Source organism: Henckelia pumila, unplaced genomic scaffold (genome assembly GCF_033568475.1).
Source record: "Henckelia pumila isolate YLH828 unplaced genomic scaffold, ASM3356847v2 CTG_477:::fragment_3, whole genome shotgun sequence".
NCBI lineage: Eukaryota > Viridiplantae > Streptophyta > Magnoliopsida > Lamiales > Gesneriaceae > Henckelia > Henckelia pumila.
Window position 1 is genome coordinate 349,240 of NW_027331842.1, and position 20,435 is coordinate 369,674.

The 20,435-nt window shown below is 33.5% G+C and overlaps 3 protein-coding genes across 4 annotated transcripts; all 3 read right to left on the reverse strand.

The window, feature by feature from the left end:
- Positions 1-1,370: 1,370 nt before the first annotated feature.
- On the reverse strand, positions 1,371-2,300 carry LOC140872877 (cyclin-dependent kinase G-1-like). The gene has a single exon (XM_073275792.1). The coding sequence runs from the start codon at positions 2,298-2,300 to the stop codon at positions 1,371-1,373; it is 930 nt and encodes a 309-aa protein (XP_073131893.1).
- Positions 2,301-5,189: 2,889 nt separating this feature from the next.
- On the reverse strand, positions 5,190-8,293 carry LOC140872845 (exocyst complex component EXO70A1). Of its 2 annotated transcripts, none has more exons than XM_073275752.1 (2): positions 8,083-8,293; positions 5,190-7,839 (listed from the first exon to the last, which is right to left on the reverse strand). In XM_073275752.1, exon 2 carries the CDS (start codon positions 7,715-7,717, stop codon positions 5,699-5,701), a length of 2,019 nt encoding a protein of 672 aa, XP_073131853.1. In that variant the 5' UTR covers positions 7,718-7,839; positions 8,083-8,293; the 3' UTR covers positions 5,190-5,698. The 2 variants fall into 2 exon arrangements, with proteins under 2 accessions (XP_073131853.1, XP_073131852.1); XM_073275751.1 differs by having other exon boundaries at positions 5,190-7,934.
- A 7,331-nt stretch (positions 8,294-15,624) lies between these two features.
- LOC140872888 (probable sarcosine oxidase) lies at positions 15,625-17,110 on the reverse strand. Its single transcript, XM_073275802.1, has one exon. It carries the CDS (start codon positions 17,030-17,032, stop codon positions 15,803-15,805), a length of 1,230 nt encoding a protein of 409 aa, XP_073131903.1. The 5' UTR covers positions 17,033-17,110; the 3' UTR covers positions 15,625-15,802.
- Positions 17,111-20,435: the final 3,325 nt, after the last annotated feature.

Here is a 20,435-nt window from a genome sequence, read left to right on the forward strand (position 1 = left end):
AGAGAATTTTAATACAATTATTTTAAATTTAAAATAAAAAATACAAATTGTGGCTACGTCCTATATATTGTAAATTCATCTTTATTTCAACAAAGTATTATGTTCTAATCATGTCATTTGCATTAATATTAATATTTTTTATTTGTTCATTCAAACTCAAACTAGATAAAGTCACATAAATTAAACGAACTATTTGTGAGCCTCCAAAACGAGCCAAGACCAAGCTGGAGCTCGCGAGTCTCCTAAACGAGCCGAGCCTATTAACAAACATGTTCGCGAACTCACGAGCCGAACATCCTTAAGCTCAACCTGGACTCGTGAAAATTTTCGAGCTCCAAATCAAGCTCGGGCTCAGCTCGATAAGCTTACCGAACGAGCTTTCTATCGAGCCGAGCTCCGAATAGCTCGCGAACCATTCGATTCGTTTACAATCCCTAGTTTTGTCTATCTAAATGTTGAGAAAAATATGCTAAAAATATAAAATAACATTTTTCCTAACAAAATTCGTTTCTAAATAGAGTAAAGATATTAGCATTACAAATAAGAATCCTAATAAAAATATGATTGAATTTAAAATTATAGATAATATAATATTGAATATTCAAAAGGGAGATGATATTATATGCGATAAATTATTTAATCTAAAATTTTAAAATACAGATAATATGCGATTGAATTTTTTTAAAAAATATTTTTCTTCATGATGTTTTTAATAATAATGTGATTGTTTTACCTATATACATATATAGATATAAGAAAAAAGATGATATTATGAGTGATACACTATTTAATATAAAATTTTAAAATATAGATAAAAATATGATTGCAATTAAACAAAATTAAAAATAACAATTTTCGTGACCAAGAAAATTTAATTTTTTTTATTTTAATAGTATAGTTGTTTTGCTTATATGCATATACACATATACACAACAGAGATTAAAAAGAATATTATGAGTGGTATACTAATTTAATCTAAAATTTTTAAATTATATAGATAAAAATAAGATTGCATTTTAAAATTTTAAAATTGTATTTTCCATAGTCAAACAAAATTAAAATTTTATTTTAATACGATGATTATTTTGTAATAATTGCATTATTATGAGTAAAAGGTGTTGGTATGACGAATCGAACTCCTGATCTGTGACCAAAAGTTCACCTACTTCATCAAATTTGGAGGGGTATGACATGCATTTTAGATCTAACTCTAGTATATATGACACTATATAATAAATTAATTACAACTTATATCCAACAATGATAGCTAAAATTTTATCACATGAATTTTGCGATTTACACCAACAAACTCATCACAAGTGAATTGCATATATAAGCATAACATATATAAAAAGAAAAGGTAATTAAATTCAAATTTCTTTGAACCAATCATGATCGAGAGCTTCAGCGGCCGTGATTCTGCTTTGAGGATCGTAAGTCAAAAACTTTTTCAGCAGATGAAGTCCCTTGGGTGAAATAATCAAACAAAATCTATCAAACAATTCGTTCTTGGTCAGTGCCTTGGTTATTTTCCGCAGCTGTTCATTCTCCGAATTCCCTTGTAAAACCACTTGGTTCAGCAACATTTCTCCCATAATACACCCCACAGACCACATATCCACCGCGCAAGAATACACCGTCGCCTCAGTAGTCAGCAGCTCGGGGGCCATATACCACAAAGTTCCCACATGATGAGAATGGCTATCAAACTCTCTTTCGAACCGTTTCGACAACCCGAAATCGCATATTTTCAGCTCCCCGTTGCCACTCAGAAGGATGTTGGAGGGCTTCAAATCTCTGTGCATGATCCCGTTTCGGTGAAGAAAGGAGACCCCCTCTAGCAACTGTCTCATCAAGTACTTGACTTCCCAATATTCCATGAATTTACCCTCTGTACTAATTCCGTCCATGAACCCTCTGAGGTCGTTTTCGACGTATTCCATCACCACGTAAACATCCTTGTATTCATCCACCACCACTTGCTTGAACTCAACAAACCACGGCCGACCGACGAGAGATTGTAGAATGTCGATTTCTCTCAACGATGATCTTGAGAATCCGTGGACTTGTTTCTTCATCGCCACGATTTTGCCGGTTTTCTTCTCCCGGGCTAGGTGAACTCTGCCGTAGCTTCCTCGACCGATCTCCTGCAAAAGTTCGTACTCATCTGCTCTCCCGAATTCGATCCCTCCCTTGGATTCATATGCGATTTTTGGCTTGGGGAAGTGCATTTGATAATCTATGGTGATTAACGGTGTTTTTGGCTTGGGGAAGTGCATTTGATAATCCACGGTCACCATGGTAAATTATATGATGAAAGAATATTGAATATAGCTAGGAAACGTAGCTTGGGAATTTGTCCACACTTTTTTTGTTTTAGAATGAAAGAATTATGGGGTATTTATAGATTTTAAAACACATAAAGGAAATCCTAGCTAGAAGATGACTCCTAAATCTAATATAACTACCAAATTTGTTATTGGATTAATCTTGAAGATAAGAAGGGACATTTTCGTCTAAAAGGTTGCAAAGCATAGAGATAAAAACCTCACGTGATGATTTTTTTAAAAAAAAAACAACGGATAATTTTAAATAATTATTCAAATATTTATACTTACTAATTAATTATATAAAATATCACTCCGCATCACAAGTTAGATTCTAGTAATCAATTGCACAAGTTGCCCTGCGATTGCAAAACCTAGAAATTAGTATAAAAATATGGATGAGCGTGTAGTAATAAAATATCAACAAATCCCTTAAAAATAATAATAATAAAATATAGACAAATAATTTATTTATAATAAAACTATTCAATTATGTTTAATAAATAAATAATTATATACATTTATATTTATCTCAAAAATAAAAATACAAATAATTAAATAAAATATATATAATTATATCGTAGATAGATTATAATTATTTTTCATTATCATACTAATTTGTTTTGTTTATTTAATAGAATGCTATTTATAATAAATATAATAAAAATTAATAAGAAAAGTATATATATATTTTTCATTATCATACTAATTTGTTTTGTTTATTTAATATATATATATACTTTTCTTATTAATTTTTATTATATTTATTATTAATAGCATTTTATAATTGTGTGAAGTTTAGTATAATCATCTTATCAAACTGTTACGTGGTTTATATTTTATTAGTATTCTTTTATATTTTATTTTTCTATCTCGCTATTTCTATTTTAAAATGTTAGGATCGGTTGAAAGTCTAAAGGGGATGAATATATTTTCAAGCAGTTTAGTAGGAAATATTGAACTCAATCAATTTAAGGAATGAGTTCGAGGCTTATCTTAGTGTCGAATGCAGTTTGGCAAACAAAATATGTGCGGAAATATGTCAAACTGCAGATTTAAAACACTGAGTGAATATCAGTTTAGGATATGTGTTGGTGATGAGTAAACTGAAATGATACGAGTAGTTGTTTATGAATGTTCAGAGATTTCAAACACTCCTACATCGCCCCTTCTTCCACATCGGAAGGATTTCACTAGAAGACTTTGATTTATACAAGTAATTTGCACAAACCCAATCCATTTTAGGACTTAAATACCGCCTAAACAAGAACTCCTAGTATGACACCTTAGTTTCAGTCCTAGACTGATATAACAATAGAGTAAATGTAACTCGAAGTTCTTGTCACAAAGATCAACCCTTCAATGATCAGAATAATGCTTTTGAACGTTTGTGCTTCGAATTTCTTGATCGGATCTTGATCGAAAAAAGCTTTTCGTGTTCTTCGTAAGAATGACAGAGTTTTCAGTGCGTATTTTTTCACTGTTTCTTATGTTGATCAAGATCTTTATTTATACCCTTTGGATTGCCAACGGTCATAAGTTTGAATTGTCCTTCTGATAAGATTTGAATTATTCCCGTTGAATTTGTCACTATCATCAACGATTTTTGGAGCCGACATTCCGTTAGTATCGCGACACTACCTTCTGCAGAGATGTCAGAGTACGGATGATCTTATCCGGAAATAGCACGGTAGTAAACTGTTGTGGACACCTAAAGCAATCAGTTTGGCAAGGGTAAACTGATGGATTCAGTTTAGCGAGGTAAACTGCTTTGTATCCCTGAAGCAATCAGTTTGGCAAGGGTAAACTGTCAGTTTAGCGAGGTAAACTGCTTTGTATCCCTTTTAGCGCGGTCGTTGATGGTTCAGTTTAGCGATTCAGTTTGGCAACGTAAACTGTATCAGTTGGTCATAGAGACGTCATCATTTCCTGAATATCAGTTTAGTCTTTTTTTGTAGTTGCTCAAGTAGTTTGACTTTATTTTGTAAATACCAAAACTAAATTTTCCAACATAAAATTTTAAAAAAAATTAACAAATTTTATTTTTACATTTAAAAAACTTATATTTTTTATTTTTATAAAATATAAGTCTTTCAAGTTTCATGTATCGAATTTATAATTAATGGATAAATAAATTCCTTAAAAAATTAACAAAATTTTAGATTTATAATATTTGAAAAAATATTTAGATATTTTTTCACAACAAATCAAAACAAAATATCTGAAATTTTTTTGAGATTTCAGAAATTGATTTTTATCTTAAATATGTTTACAAATTCAAAATAAATAAATAGTTAAAAGCAATAAGAAAAAACTCCTTACAAAAAAATTTACACACTCGTGACTATATACAATTTTCTAAAATAAAATGTTAAAATTCAATCTAATAATTTTTTTCTATTCATTTAAGTTATATGTAATATATTTCTAAAAAAAAGTTATATATGATATAATAATTAATAAATTTGCTGTCAATTTAAATTTCAAAAATGATTATTGAAGAATCATGGTTTGAATGAAGTATTGTCGGATTAATAATTCTTAGTGATTCTAAATTAGTGGGGATCAATCTCTTATAAATTTTTTTATTGTGTATTATTTCCAGTTAACACAGTCAACGCAATCACGAGCATTTTTAAATTAAATAATATAATATAATTTTCTTTACTTACCCGACTTCTATGATCCTAAAACCATGCATGCCCCAATTCAAAAATAAAAAAGAGAACGTACAATAGAAACAATAAATGCCCCCAACAAATGCCAAATATGAGAAGCAATCTTCCAAGTGATCTCCACAAAGCAACTACACCATTTGTTCTCAACCCCATAACCTTAATCAAAGCCTATCCAACGACACAGTAGAGAAGGCGAATGATTTTTGGTGAAACGATAGAAACCGACAGTTCCAACAACACTTCTGTTCTGAATTCTTACAGTTAATGTACCCTTCTACCTGTTCTTGTCCAAGAAACTTGAAAAACTTCTGAACATCACATGAAACTTATCCCAAATATTCGGATGCTCGAAAATTACAGGGAACTTCGTGCTGCTGCTTAAATAGAGATTGAATAGGGAATGAATATATGCTATGATTCTATGAATAAATAGATTATAATTAAATTTAAACAGAATGAAGCCATGAAGATGGCAGGCTCGGCTGACTGTAGAAAGGGTCTCCGGAAGTTTAAATGACATTCACCTCATCAGAATTCTTGTTACCAACCTTTGAACGATTCCCATATCGCCTGTATTCTTTCGTCTGGATGGGATTTGCGGATATGGCACTCAAATAGCCAATATATACACACAGTTGTAGATCGTGGACTGATTGGAATGGATCTTGATTCATGGTTCTTCCAAATAGGGGATCACTTCACAGTTGGGGGAGTTTGATACTGATCCACAGCTCCATTATTAAATTTCCCACCAGGCTGCCTCACTTTAAAACTGAATTGCTTCATTGGCTTTGGATGGAACAGAGATTCGAACATTTTCTCTAAAGACTGAGCCGTATATTTGGCGTATTTGCTAGCACTTTGGTCTTGTTCAACCAACGGGCCATAATGCTGCATGTAGCTGCGATAAATTGGTACAATTGTCTGAATAATAACCTGGCATGTTCTCTCCCGCAAATCTTTGTCTGAAATAACCCAGTTGGACTGCTTTTTATACATGTCGTCAAACGCTTCATTAAAAGCCTTTAACCTCTGTTTTACCAGATTCCGAGCCGTTGCACGCCCACCAGAAAAGAGAATCAGCCCTTCCCGGCTTAAGAGAGCTGGAAGTTTTCCCCAGCTCTCACGAAAATATGTATTCGAATGGTACTCCTTGTACTGCTCGTGTTCTCTTAGCCAAGAATCTCCAAGAAGAGCACCAAGTTTCGTGCCTTTAAGATACTTGTAGACATGCCAGTGATTGTTCATCAAGAATAAATGTGATGAAACAACGTCTTCATAACCTTTGGACCATGTTTCCAAGTTCAGTTCAATGGCCTTGACCAAATTCAGAAGCTCGTCCGTGAGGATTCTCTCTTGGAATTTTTCATGCCTCCAACTTCTTTCAATGACTAGAACTTGTGTAAGAATTGGCTTATATTCATCCCCAAGAAGCTTATTGCAGTAGTCAGTGATAAAAGTCACCACTCTTGGAATACTACAATCCGCAGGAGGTGGCGTGTGCCTCTGCAGTTCAACTTGAATCAAAAGTTCCCAGAAAATCTCGGAGGCGCCTTCTATTACCCTCTTGATTAGATCCCGAGTAAGATTTTGGATCTCCGCACAGGCTGCTCCGCCAAAGAGACGGTTGAAATCCAGTCTTAGCTTATTCAAGGATGCAAAAATTTCCAGCAATTTCAACAGTTTGATTGGATCCTTCTTACTCTCGGTGACTGTTTTACCGAACTGAAGGAAAGCAAGAATCCCGGCCTGGGCAGCTATTCTTGCAAAACACGACTTCCACACATCCAATCCCATCCTCTCAAACACATCGTTGCAAAGTTTGTACTCGGATTCAAACAGGTGCTTCACAGCAAATTCCAAATGCCTACCCCACTGAGCTATGTATACCTCTATGCTTGCCACATCATTGAACTCAGAGACCGATATTTCAAGGTAATCCAGATTTAGTGCCTGCAGGCTTGCACGCACATTTGAGCTACGGACCTCGACATAGATGGATATACACTTGTCAAGCCTGTCATTTAAAATCAATCTCCCCAAAATAGCTTGTAACTTCTGGATAACAGCAACAGGCAAAGGTGATGGAGCAATGCAGGCATGTTCGTTTGTATTTGTTGGAGAGGACATAGGCAATGGAATGCTATTCTCAATCAAAAGGCGCCTAAACTCGTTTTGCAATCTGTCCAATGAAACTTCAAGAAGGCCTCCATCAAGATGGCCCTTTTCTTCGCCAGCCTCAAGTTCCCGTAGACTGTTAAGTGCCTTTTTTAAACCCGAAATAAATCTTCCATCCGCCACCTTGTGATCCTCAAGATACTCCACAATATCAGCCAACCACTGAATTGCCATCCCACAATTCTCCCCTAAGAACCTCAACGCCTCTTCAAGCCGCTTAAGGACACCAAGATACCCCGAAAGATCATATTGGGGATCGGATAACGATTTCTCAAGCCCATGAATGGCATCAAAAACCTTAAGAACAGCAGCAGCAGGGACCACGGCTCGATTTATATGACCACCAACAGCACCAAGGGCATCTCTTTGAGCCCTTATTGGTCGGATCGCCACTTCCAAAGCAGGCAGTCTTTGACTAATCTCGTCTAATCTTGGCCCAGCTTTTTCTAAAGACAACCCCAAAGCCTTGGATTTCTCTACGCTGGTTTTTAACAACTTCCTAGCAGATACCAAATTTTCAAAGCCTTTATCCATCAGCGCCAATCGATTCACACACAGTTCTATCCAATTACAAATATTTACTCGATCATATTCGGCACCGACAGGTAAAAAACTAATCTTTTTTGCACCTTTTCCTCTTATTTCTCGCTCTTTAACTGGGAATCAAACGAAACAAAAAAAAAATTAATCTGGGTTCCTGTATAGCTCAACTTCCATTATTTCCCTTCACCAGACTCCAACAAATCTTGACCTAAAAACACAAAACCAACAATAAATCCACCACTTTGACTCAAAACCGTAAAAATCAACACTTCATCCTAAAAACACAACTAAATCTCATCTGTTTCTTAATGGGCCAAAAACACAGTAAAACAAGAAAAAATGATAAACAAACTCACTTGGAATCTTTACAACGCAGTGCCAATCAGAGGTCGGCTCAGCTCCACACCACAGCAGACCCGATCCAATAACGAAATGAAGCAACAAGAATCTGTAGATGGAGAAAGAGAAAGAATCCTCTTAATCGAGAACTGAGAAAGGAGAAGGGTTTTGGCTCACCGTTTTTGCTGAAAGTCCAATGGATCGTAAAACGTTTGACAGTAAACTACTCTTTTTTTAGCCTTTTGTTTTCTAGTTATACTGTATTTTATTTATATTTTATTTTATTATTGTTACGGGTCTCTCTTTTTCTCCACTTTTTCGTTTTGTCTTGCTCTATCCTTGTGTGTGCAATAAAATTATTAGCCAATGTGCAGCTGTAGCCTGTATAAACGTGGAATCATGAGATTCTAGACCATAATAATTCCGTAAAAGAATGTCATGATTCCATTGCTCAATCCAATTTTACAAGCGATTATTCGTTATGGCAAATTTTATTTTCTAATACATGCTTTTATAAACAAATTTCATTCCTTTTAAGTAATTAAATGCCACTGAATCTACTTGCCACTCTTATCTGTTTTGAAGATATCAAGAAACATGTTTTTGTTTTTTTTATTTATTAAAAAATTATATATATATTTGGTTACAAAATTATAGATTAAGGTAGCGTATTAGATAAATTATAAGAAACACTTTTTAGCTTTTTATTGTTTAGCGATTTATGATGATGCACTTAATCTAAAAAAATTATAAAAGCTAAGAAATTTTTTTCAAACTTTCTATATTTGAATATGCAAACACTAATAAGTAATATCGATCCAAAACTACATTTCAATTATTGGAAATGTTAAGTTAAGAAATGTATAATATATTCATCACACACATATATCTATTTTTATCTCTTTCTATCTAATTAACTTTGAGGGTACGTTAATAATTATTGTTGCGTTGGTGTGGCAAGTTCTTTCTTTATTTATCTTCGTATGGCCAACTTCTTGAATGTGGGTCAAAAAATGAGAGAACTGTTATAGTGTGCTTGGATGTCTAAAGAAAAGAAATTTTGAATTGGATTTGGATTTGAAATTGGAATTGAATTTTAAATACATTGAATTGTAATTCCATTTTGGTGTTTGGCATAACGTTAAAATATATTTTAGAATTTGATAGTATAAATTTTATATAAATAATGTTTTGTAAAAAAATTTGAAGAAAACTTAAAATTTATAACTAATGTATATATATTTATTATTAAAAATAATTTAATTATTTTTATAAACTCAAATCTCATGAAATTTCATGAAATCCGACCAGTTTTATAAGGATTTCACTTAGTTAAATGAAATCTCATCAAATCTCATCAAATACTAATCCCGTTTTGAAATTCCATTTTTCCAAACATTAAAACGGTATTTTCAATTCCAAATCCCACCAAATTTCAAGTAAATCTGTGATTCCAAACACAGTATTATTCTCCACCACTTCGATTCAAATATCTCCACCTCTTTGATTAAAAAATGGCTGCTATTCTCCACCTCTTCGATTCAAATACATTCACAAGGTTCGGAAGTCTGTTCAAATCAATTTATGTTCTTCGGCTTTCTCTGGTGAGACCTCTTATCTCAATTGTAGTATTGTTTCACAAGGTTCGGAAGTCTGTTCCATTGGATTTCGATTTCCTCTTTCGACTCTGTTATTGTTAAACGCACTCACATGTTTGAAAAATTACCAAACTCGATGTTCAAACGTTTTGGCATTTAGTAAAAGTAGATTTCAGAAATGAATTTCAATTTTCTTGCTTAAGACATCACACCAGTCACTAAGATTGATCAATATTCATAGTCACATGTTTTGCCTACAAAGAGGGAAGCGTGTTTGGAGTCGAAGATGACCACGAGAATTGAAAATGGCGTATTTGTTAGAGTAGGTGTCCGTCGAACCAAGTGTTGGCCGATGGTCCTTGAGAGAACTCTTGTATAACAATCTTTATTTTAATAATATTTGACATTATTTCATTTGGCACAACTTTATCTGTATACTCATGCTAGCTGCATAGATAAAACCCTTGATTATACGAATAGTAGAAATAATATGAGATGGTCATGTATGACTATCATGAAACTCATATTTGAAATACTGTATATTCTAAACTGTTCCTAATCGATTCAGCCGCCACAAAGAAGGATATAGGCCGCTCGAGCTTGAGACTAATATTTGCAATGTGAGTACCACGTTTCATTGGTAGGGGACATGGTGATGTCCAAGCATGCAAATATGTGCTCCTTGTATAGTGCACTGAACAACCCTTCCTAAAGAACTTTTCAAGTGGTTCTCACTTATCGAGTGGAAAAGTCCTAGTTTATGGTTGTACACCATTAGTCCTTATGACCCGGGACAACATGGAGACTATATATGCTAGAGCTTCACTTTGACTTATTTACCGACTCAACTGGGGCCATCGGGTAGCAATGTTGGGTGTTATGTCGAAACATATACATAGGAGTTGATGCATTGTAGTCGGGGATTCACCGCTTACCTACGGGTATGGATATCCTATATGTTCTCAAGTATATGTAGTTTGAAATCTCTGAACAAAGTAGGTGGTAATTAAGAAATGGTTTCTTGAATTACACATTCGATGCAACTACAGAATGACACATAGTTATCGATTCAATGACAACTCTCGATAAACCAATAGTTGTCCAATCGGTCAAGATATATGAGTTGAAGGGACAACACTGTACGTTAACCATAATTGAATGGTTCTTGCAGTCACTATCATTTGATACATAGGGATTCATGTAAGCGATGCTGCTAGACATTTAACATGATTGGTTGGGTACTATCAGACTTGAGTTTTCTGACGTTCTTAATTATTATCAAGGAGTTGATAAATAAGAATTGAGCTATTTAGGATATGCTCATATAAGGCACTTGTTGATCCCGAATCACATGGAGATGTGAACCCACTGCTAGTTGTATCATTGAACTATTGAGGGTCACACAAGTACTAGCTTTCTAGAACACGTTGAGAATAAAATTAGTTCAACGTGTTGAACAACTTATAAAGGAGTTTATAAGTGAAATAAATTAGAAATATGACTTCTAAAGGAGAATAAATGGAAAAGTAACTTTTAATTTGTGAATGTGTTCCAATATTAAAAGTTGACTTAAAAATTATTATTTTTGAAAATTGTGATTTTCAAAATTATTATTATGAAATTAATTAAATTAGTTCAAGTGTTGAATTAATTAAACACTAGTGGGCCTTGTAGAGTCCAAATAATTAAATTAATTCAAGTGTTGAATTAATTATACATTATTGGGTCTTGTAGAGCCCAAATAAAAATAGTGTTGAATAATTATTATACTAGTGGACTTGAATGAGTTCAAGTTGAATTTAATTAATTGATTAAACTTAAATGAGTTTGAGTTTTATAATTAATTAAATATTAAGTTCATGGGTCATGTATATATATATATATATATGTTTGACATATAATATATATCAATACATGAGAGAGAAAAAGTGCATATGAAGAGTTAAAGATAAAGTGCACACTTTTCTATGCATGCTTTTACTTTTTTCATGCATGCTTTATTTTTTGTCATAACACATTTTTTAAGTACCAAGACAATCAATATTCCTCACAATTTTTCTCCTCATGGCCAAACACTCATCCTAATTATTTTCCAATTTTTGTCTTTCATCTTGGGAGAAAAGACAAAGAAATTCTCAATGAAAAATGCTCTAAATATTATAGTGCATATTTAGAGTGGATATAGTTTGACTAGTTGTGGACCTAATTTGAATAAGAGACCATTTTCGAACAAGGAGTGTTCTTGGATGCTTGAATCATTTTTGAGCAAGGTGTGCTTTTGGAAGCTTGTAGATGGTGTTTACCATTTTAAAGCTAAGTTGTTCACAAATTGGTTGGAGCCATAAATCAATATTTTGAGATTGATAGGTAAAAATATCTTAAACACTTTAGGGATGTTTAATATTTTTAAATGCTACACAAGTGCTCGGTTTTTACCTAAAATTTTAAACGTCTGTTTCGCTTCCTGGCACAAGAGAACCGATCCAACAGTATTTACCAAGATTTGACCGATTCTCTTTTTTTCTTTAGCCTCGTTTTTCCTTTAACTATTTGACGTTCAGAATATTCTTCTCTTTCGATAATGAATTTTCTTTCACATCTTAAAATTTATGTTCCATTAATTAATAACTACATTAATCATTGTTCTATGTAGCAACATAAAATGCCTTGTTCTACTTCTCATCGCAATCAAAACGATGTTGAAAGACGTCAACGTTGTACAATGCATGAACGTGAAAAAAGACATTCAATGACACAAGATCAACGACAAAATTACCTAGCTCAGCGTCGATCAACTTATGATATTTGACGTTCAGAATATTCTTCTCTTTCAATAATGAATTTTCTTTCACATCTTAAAATTTATGTTCCATTAATTAATAACTACATTAATCATTGTTCTATGTAGCAACATAAAATGCCTTGTTCTACTTCTCATCGCAATCAAAACGATGTTGAAAGACGTCAACGTCGTACAATGCATGAACGTGAAAAAAGACATTCAATGACACAAGATCAACCACAAAATTACCTAGCTCAGCGTCGATCAACTTATGAAAGACAAAGGGCTGACATAGGTATACAAACAAATGAAAACCCAACGGATGTGAACTCCTCTATTGTTGTTTCAAACCACCAAGGTACTGATATTAATTAAAAGCCACGGATATTTTGGGTAATATCCTTAATTTATTTTGGTTCAACAGTAGTTAACTAGTTATTCCAAATACATACAAGATTGCAGCAAACATAGTTAACATAAAATCTCATATGTGTAGTACTTGCTTAAAATATTTTTTGCATTGAATCAAAATATTTGAATATTAATCCGGAGTTAACCCCTGCATGATATCTACGCTGATAACTCATAAATTGAATTATTAATTATCATGGTATTTCAACCCCTGAAATTATCCTATCATTTCATCTTTTATCGTTTCATTCATTAAAAAGACATCTTAATGCGTTCTCTTTATACTAAAATTCATAAAATAAACAAAGACCATTAAAGAAAACCACTAAATAAGCAAAACAAATGCAATAAGATTTCATATGTGAAAAAAATCTTAATTTACTATTAAAGAAAATGCAACAAGATTTCATAGGTAAAAAAAAAATCTTTTACATCTCTATTAAAGATGTGAGTCTAATACTGATTTGGTATGACCTTTTTCAATTTTTCAATAATTTCTTATTGTTTCAGAACTTGCCTCCTATTCTCACAACGTGGGTAAAAAATCGTCCCACTTTATCTTGATGTCGCGTCGTGCTTGAACGTGACAATTGAATTCAGATACCTATATAAGAATAGAGCAAAAGAGTCGCACAATGAGCGAGAATTCCGGAGATTCAAAGCTTTTGTAGTGAATAATGGTGAACTACATGTCGATGATCAGTGTAGAGCTTGAGAATTTTACCAGCCTCCAACGGTCCAACCTCAGGACGATTGCGATGATGCTAACTTTTCCTACTAATTCAACTTAATTATCTCCCTTTTTTGTTTTTTCTCTCATGTTTATTTACGCTCGATTTCGTACATGACCTTTGACTAAATCGGAGATTTTTCATGAATTATGATTGTATTGAACTTTTATGTCGGATTCAGTTGCTCTAATTACCCATAGGTTGCGATATGATCTTAATTTTGTCGCTTTAGTTCGATTATATTTTGTGTTTGAAATGCTTTTGTTTTGGTTAATGCGTTGATCATTTGGTTTCCCTCTCTGTGTTTTTCATGGACATAGATTTTTGTATGTCTGTTTAGTTTAGTTCTCACTTTCATTTGCTTCACATATGGTTTCTCCCTTCCTTTTCTCACAAGAGTTCCTGCCCGGCAGTATGCTAGTTCAACAGTGCTTGGAAGAAGACAATAAAAGCGTTCCACCTCCTATAATTTCGTTGAGATTCAAGTACGGCTCGATTTACCATGAAATTCGCATCATCTCGCAAGTCAGTTTCGGTAAATTTCTAACCCTAGAAACATTTCGAAATCTTCAAACTTTATGTCTCTGATTATTAAAATAATTTCAACATTTTTTTTTGACTGAAGAAGAGAGTTTTTGTAATAGCTATGGTCATACCAACCGTTACTATAATAGTGTCAAGTTTAATAAGAGTATCAACAAATCATCATACACATGTTTTAATTGTAACATCCAATGAATTAAAAATTAGATATCATTATTTTGGTGATATCCTCAATTACTTTTCATCTTCTTCCAAGTTTATTAAAGGTACCTAAAAAATCAACACAAAATAAGTGAGTTTAATTTGAAAGAAAATTCACATTAAAGTAGTGTACTCATAATTCTTAACAAAAAGATTGTTATTTTTTACACATTCCGTCGAACATTTAATTATTGATATCTCACCAACATAAAATAGGTATAAAATAAACTATAACAATCTTGTCTTGGAGATAAATTAGGAGCAAATTATTTAAAAATAATAGCCCCTATTTAAACACAGTAAATAAGAAGAAATGTTTCTTATATCTAAAATTCTAGAACGACCAAGTCATCCATCAGTAAATAATAGTGTGAGCACGACACATTTAAATCCAAGTTTTTTTTTTGCTTAAAAATATTTGATTATTAAAATAATTTCATTTTATTCTTTCATTTTTTTCTATATCAATCATTGGAATGAAATAAAAGTACCATTTCATTCGTATTATTATTTCATTCAAAAGTTGATTTCATTCCTTCTTTATTCAATTCTAATGTATCAATCATGTTTATGCTTTATCATTGTTAAAATTGATCTATTTTTATTTCTTCATAGTACAAATAAGGGAAGTACATTTATATCTCATGAATTATGTAAATTAAAATGTTCTGATTTAAAAAAAGACTTTAAAAAAAATATAAAGTAAAATCCATATATAAAATTTATGCATTACATTGCACATGCAATGCGTGTGCCCAATCACTAATGATGGGTTATACCTAAAAATTCAACTGGGCCTGAACCCAATCATGAAGATCCACTCCAAATATTTTTGAGGCCCATGTTTATTTAAATATAATATATATTTAATTCAAGCAGGTACTGAATTCGACAAAAGCCATAAGAGGCTCAAGCCCGTGAAACTCTTCGAACATCTATAAATAGCTCAAGTCACCAAATTATTAAGTTACACACTTTCTTAAGCACTATATCGCTCTACTCTCGATTATTATTTCTTGAGTAATCACTGACTTGAGCGTCGGAGTGCCTTCACCGAGAACCCTCCCGGCTCCTTTGACTTTGCTTTGTGACGTAGAAACAACCCACTGAAGATCTCATCGGGAACATACAAGGATCCGTTGATACTCCGAACTTTGCGGAAGCAACGTGTCATATACAAGTTATTTTTGGCTACATCAACTAATATCTACTAAGCTACACATATAATCTGCTAAAATTAAACAAATCATATGCTAAAATGGATAATCTGTTAAAATTAAACAAATCATATGCTAAAATGGATAATACATCATTTTGTTATTAATATATGAAATTTGAATTCAATATAATGTAAGAAGACAAGCAGATGCATCAATCCCCGATGAGTTGGGAATTATTAAAAGAATAGAACAGCAATGGTCCAATCATATGCAAATAATGTGAATATATTAAGATGATGATGCGTAAATATCTAACTTAGCTTGACTTGATCTCCAAAATCTTTGAAATTTCCTGGAAAGTTCCCTTCAAACCTCGCTATCCTGAAGTAGGTGAGGTCCACGCCATCGGCCACGCCACTCGCCACCATCTCCGCCGCAATCCTCCCAACCACCGGCGCCATCTTGAACCCATGACCCGAAAATCCGCCGGCCACCACCGCGTCTTCCCCGAACTCTCCGCCCAAGAAGTCGATCACGAAATCTTCGTCGGGAGTCATGGAATACATACACGATTGCGTCAGCACTGGCTTATCCCAATCGATGGCGTCCCCAAATCGTCCCCTGATCCAGTCACGCAATGCGCTCACCGTCTCCGGCGCCGAAGCCCACGAGCGTTCGTTAGGTTCACAAGCACGACCGCCATGCACCGGGATTTTAATCAGCCCCGGGAACTCCAGAGACGGCGTTCCGTAAATGTAGGGGTCCCCGTAGCTCGCGAAGGTGGGGAAGCCATTTTCGATCGTGAATTTATCTTCGTGACCTGGGTTTATCTTCCAGTATATGACTGATGTCTCCAGCGGTTGAATCGGGATTGTTAATCCCCTCACCTTCTCAATCAACGCCTTAGTCCATGACCCAACCGTGATTACGCATTTCCTGCTCCGAAAACGGCCACTCTCTGTCGCGAACACAACGATTTCACCGTTTTCTCTGTCTTTCTCAATGTTAACCACCTCCGTACCGTCTTTCAACACCGCGCCATGACGCAAAGCAAGCGTTTGAAACATCGCCACAGCTTTCGTCGGCTTGAGAACTCCCCCATCCCGAGTCGCGACACCGATCCAACCTTCTGGCAGCTGGAACAATCCCGAATACTCCTTCAGAACCTCATCTCCGTCAAGAACCCGAAAAGGGATCGAGTTATTGCGGCAGCTACTGACGACTGCTTGCAGGGATTTGTTGTCCGATGGGCCCATGTCGAATTGAGTGGTTTTGAAGTAGACTTTGTACCCAATTTCAGCTTCCAATTCTTCCCATAAACGCGAGGATTCCATCACCATTCCGGGGTAGTATTCTTCCGGGTAGGTGGAACGAATGGTTCTTGATTCGCCATGGGAGGAGCCGCGGTGGTGCAGAAAGTCGAATTGCTCGAGAAGCAGAGTCTTGAGGCCTCGTTTCGCTGTTTGGTAAGCTGTGGAGCTCCCCATCACCCCCGCCCCAATTACTATTACATCGAAAACTTGGGCGCTGGGATTCTCCATCTTTCGCTGTCCACTGTAGACGAATGGGGTGAGATTGTGAATACAAATTTGCAACAACAATTCCGGTGTTTCGCTTATTTAATTGTTATTATTATTATATATATATTGTAAGATTTTTGGTATTTTCTCAACTTTTACTATGTGAACCAAAACTTCTTTACACGGATATAAAAAAAAAAAAAAAAGTATAATAGATTCATGGATATTTATCATGCAAAATATCATAGTATATCTTAAAGTGTACGCCATAATTTTCTTTACTAATAACTAGCAATTGAACGAGTTGATTGAAATTGAAATACGATTTTCTTAAGATGATGTCTCCAAATACATTTTTGTGTATAATATTTTTAACTTAAAAAGTTTATATTTTAGATCTCCGTATTTAATTATAATAAGTAGGCTAAACACAATCTCTGGTGAGCTTATTTTTTAAAATAAAATTTATAATTATGATGATTATGAAAATATAAGTTTTTAATTTTAATCTTCACTTGTTCCTATTCTTTTTTCTTTTGACATTTTTAAAACTTTATGTACTTTCTAAATTTTCAAATGAAATCCAACGGCAATTTACCCTAATTTCAAAAAATATAACCATGAGATCTTCAAATAAATAAACATATAACCATGGCGTCACTCATGTGACTCTATGAAAATGTGATTCAACGAGCATACTTTCTCTAATTTAATTTTGTATTTTAGAAATTTATTTATTGGTATTCGGGAAAGATCAGGATATCTAGTCAGCTAGACGTCGGATACTTAATTAAATTAAAATGTGAAAAATATGGTAACGATATCGTTTGAAATGAGAGGTTTCATTTTTTAATTTTTAATTTTATTTTTATAAAGTGGTTGGAGTATTAAATTTCATCTGGACAAACTGTATTCATCTTTTTTCGAGGAATCCAGCTGGAGTATTTAAGACTCCATCATATGTATGTTTGTTTGCCTGTTCGGAGAATATTGCTTGTAGTAGTACTAGTACCAACTCAAGAATAAGGCTAATTGCATTCATATTCTTTGTGAAAAGTCTAAAAGGCATAAAACTTTATGTGTAAAATTAATAGCATATTAAATTCTATGTTTTAAAAAAAATAGCATAAAAACTCCTATGAGATGGTATAAATGTGCCCGAGTTTGTATAACATAGGGGTGAAATGTGCTACATTTTAAAAAACTGAGGGATGCATTAGCCTATTAATATTTCTTAAGGGATTTTATGTCTTTTAGATTTTTCACAGGGGGTGTGTGTAAGGTCCGAAAATATTAAATTATTAATTATGGTATTTGAGAATTAAATTCCATATTATGGGCTAATATTGATTTGAGAAGTTATGGACATGATAGATTTAATTTTCGAGCCGAAAATATTTAATTTGAGAATTTACGGATTTTGAGAATTAAATTCCGAAAATTCTTAAATTAAAAGAATAAATATTCAATTTGAATATTTATGGGATTTAAGATTAAATTTCATGTTTCGGGAATTAAAGAAGATTAATTTTGAAGATACAACCCGATCAGGGACTGATTCGCAAATATCGAAGTTGCAAAGGCTAAAGTGCAAAAGGCCAAGATTATTTAATTAATTCAAATTTATTTAATTTTAATCCGAGTATATTTAATTTGAGAATATTTAGAGTTTCGATTTTAATTCTAATATTCTTAAATTATTTTGGATTGAAATTAAATTAAAAATAAGGCCGAGGATTGAATTGTAATTAATGAAAACTTGAGGGACTAAATTGCAATTTATGCAATACATATCTGATTTTAATCAGATTATCAGCATGTACACGTGAATAATTGTAAGGAATTCAGAATTGAGAACAAGAGCCGAGCTTCTCCTCATTTTCCTTTGAATTTGATTTGTTCAAATCGCCGTAACTTTTGATCCGCTCGTCCGATTTCAATTCCGAAAGATGTTCTGGAATCCTTGCAATGAGGCCTTCAATTTGATGTAAGTTTCAGATTGTGTTGGCATGGTTTAAGAATCGGAATTTGGCAAAGATCAATATTTTGTTATAGATGCATGTTCTTTAACTTGTACGTGCTTTGATATTGAGGATGAATTGAGAACTTGAGGTTATATGAATTGATGAATATTTCAGCATGTTTTTGGCTTGTTTATGAAATATTATAGCTGCTGATATGAGGATTATGAATGATATGAAGTGATTAGAAGTTGATAAGAAGTTAATAATGAATTAGATACCGAGTCGGTTCCCGATTTTCAATCGCTACGCCGCCGGTTGATGTTTTGACATCATTTTGATAGTCTATAACTGAGTTGAGATAGTTGTTTAGATGTTATGAATGTTATGGAATTTTTATTTCTCGATTTCAGTTGAGTTTCGAAGGCTAACGATTCACGACTCCGAGTTGTACCGAATAAGAAGAAGTTGAAGTTTGAAATGATGTTGATTGAATCTATATTGATGATTTTGATTCAATTTTGAAATGATTGAATAGAATGAAGTTTGATATGCATGTTTTGATGATATGTTTCAGAGTTTAATAGAAGACTATTGACTCAAGAACCTCAACTTGAAACCGAAGAAGAAGTGATCAAGATTGAAGTGAATTTGATTGAAGATTGATTTATGTTTGAATGATCAGATTCTTGTAGGAGTTGTGGTACTTCCTATCCAGATGTGGAACATGACAAACTCGAGAATGAAAGTTATAAGATGACATCAAGAGTCAGGGATTCGATACTCGAGAATGATGATTCTTGAGTTATCCCGAACAAATCACATACTTGTTTAAATACTTGTTCTTGAGGTAGAACTTATGTTATTGTCGATCCATCACAGGTAGTGGATTTTTATTGCTTTTGATATGATTGTATATTGAATTGATTCTATGCCAAAATTGCGGTTAACCTTATTTTCTTGCCCGGAATGGCTACGATAGATGGATATCCATGTCAAGATCGGTTACGAATCTTGATGGCAATGAAGTGATAAGAATCAATTCTTGAGATAAGCGCGCTATATAAATTGAAGTCTTGATTTGAAGTTTGAGTTGATATATGTGTTATTTTAACTCTATTCTTGAATTGACATGTTTAGAGTTGATATTAATTTTATTTAACGCATTTATATGTCGATTATACTGAGAATGATTTCTCACCGGAGTTTATCCGGATGTTGTCTTGTTTTGTATGTGTGCATGACAGCAGAGAGGGCAGGAGCTGATCAACGACGTTATTGATAGCTGGGACAGAGAGTCTAGCACGTGATAACTCGGGTTATAGATGAAGTCTTGAGATCTAGAAGCAACCTTAGAACTTGTTGGTTTTGAAATGCATGTATGAACTTGAGATAGTTTATGTCGTTTATCGTTATTTAGAGACTTGTTCGATGTAACAAATGCATGTATAGATGCTTGAGAT

Bases quoted from the DNA above. Each gene is read 5' to 3' on its own strand.
- LOC140872845 (XM_073275752.1), bottom strand. From the start codon at position 7,717: ATGGATAAAGGCTTTGAAAATTTGGTATCTGCTAGGAAGTTGTTAAAA.
- LOC140872888 (XM_073275802.1), bottom strand. From the start codon at position 17,032: ATGGAGAATCCCAGCGCCCAAGTTTTCGATGTAATAGTAATTGGGGCG.
- LOC140872877 (XM_073275792.1), bottom strand. From the start codon at position 2,300: ATGGTGACCGTGGATTATCAAATGCACTTCCCCAAGCCAAAAACACCG.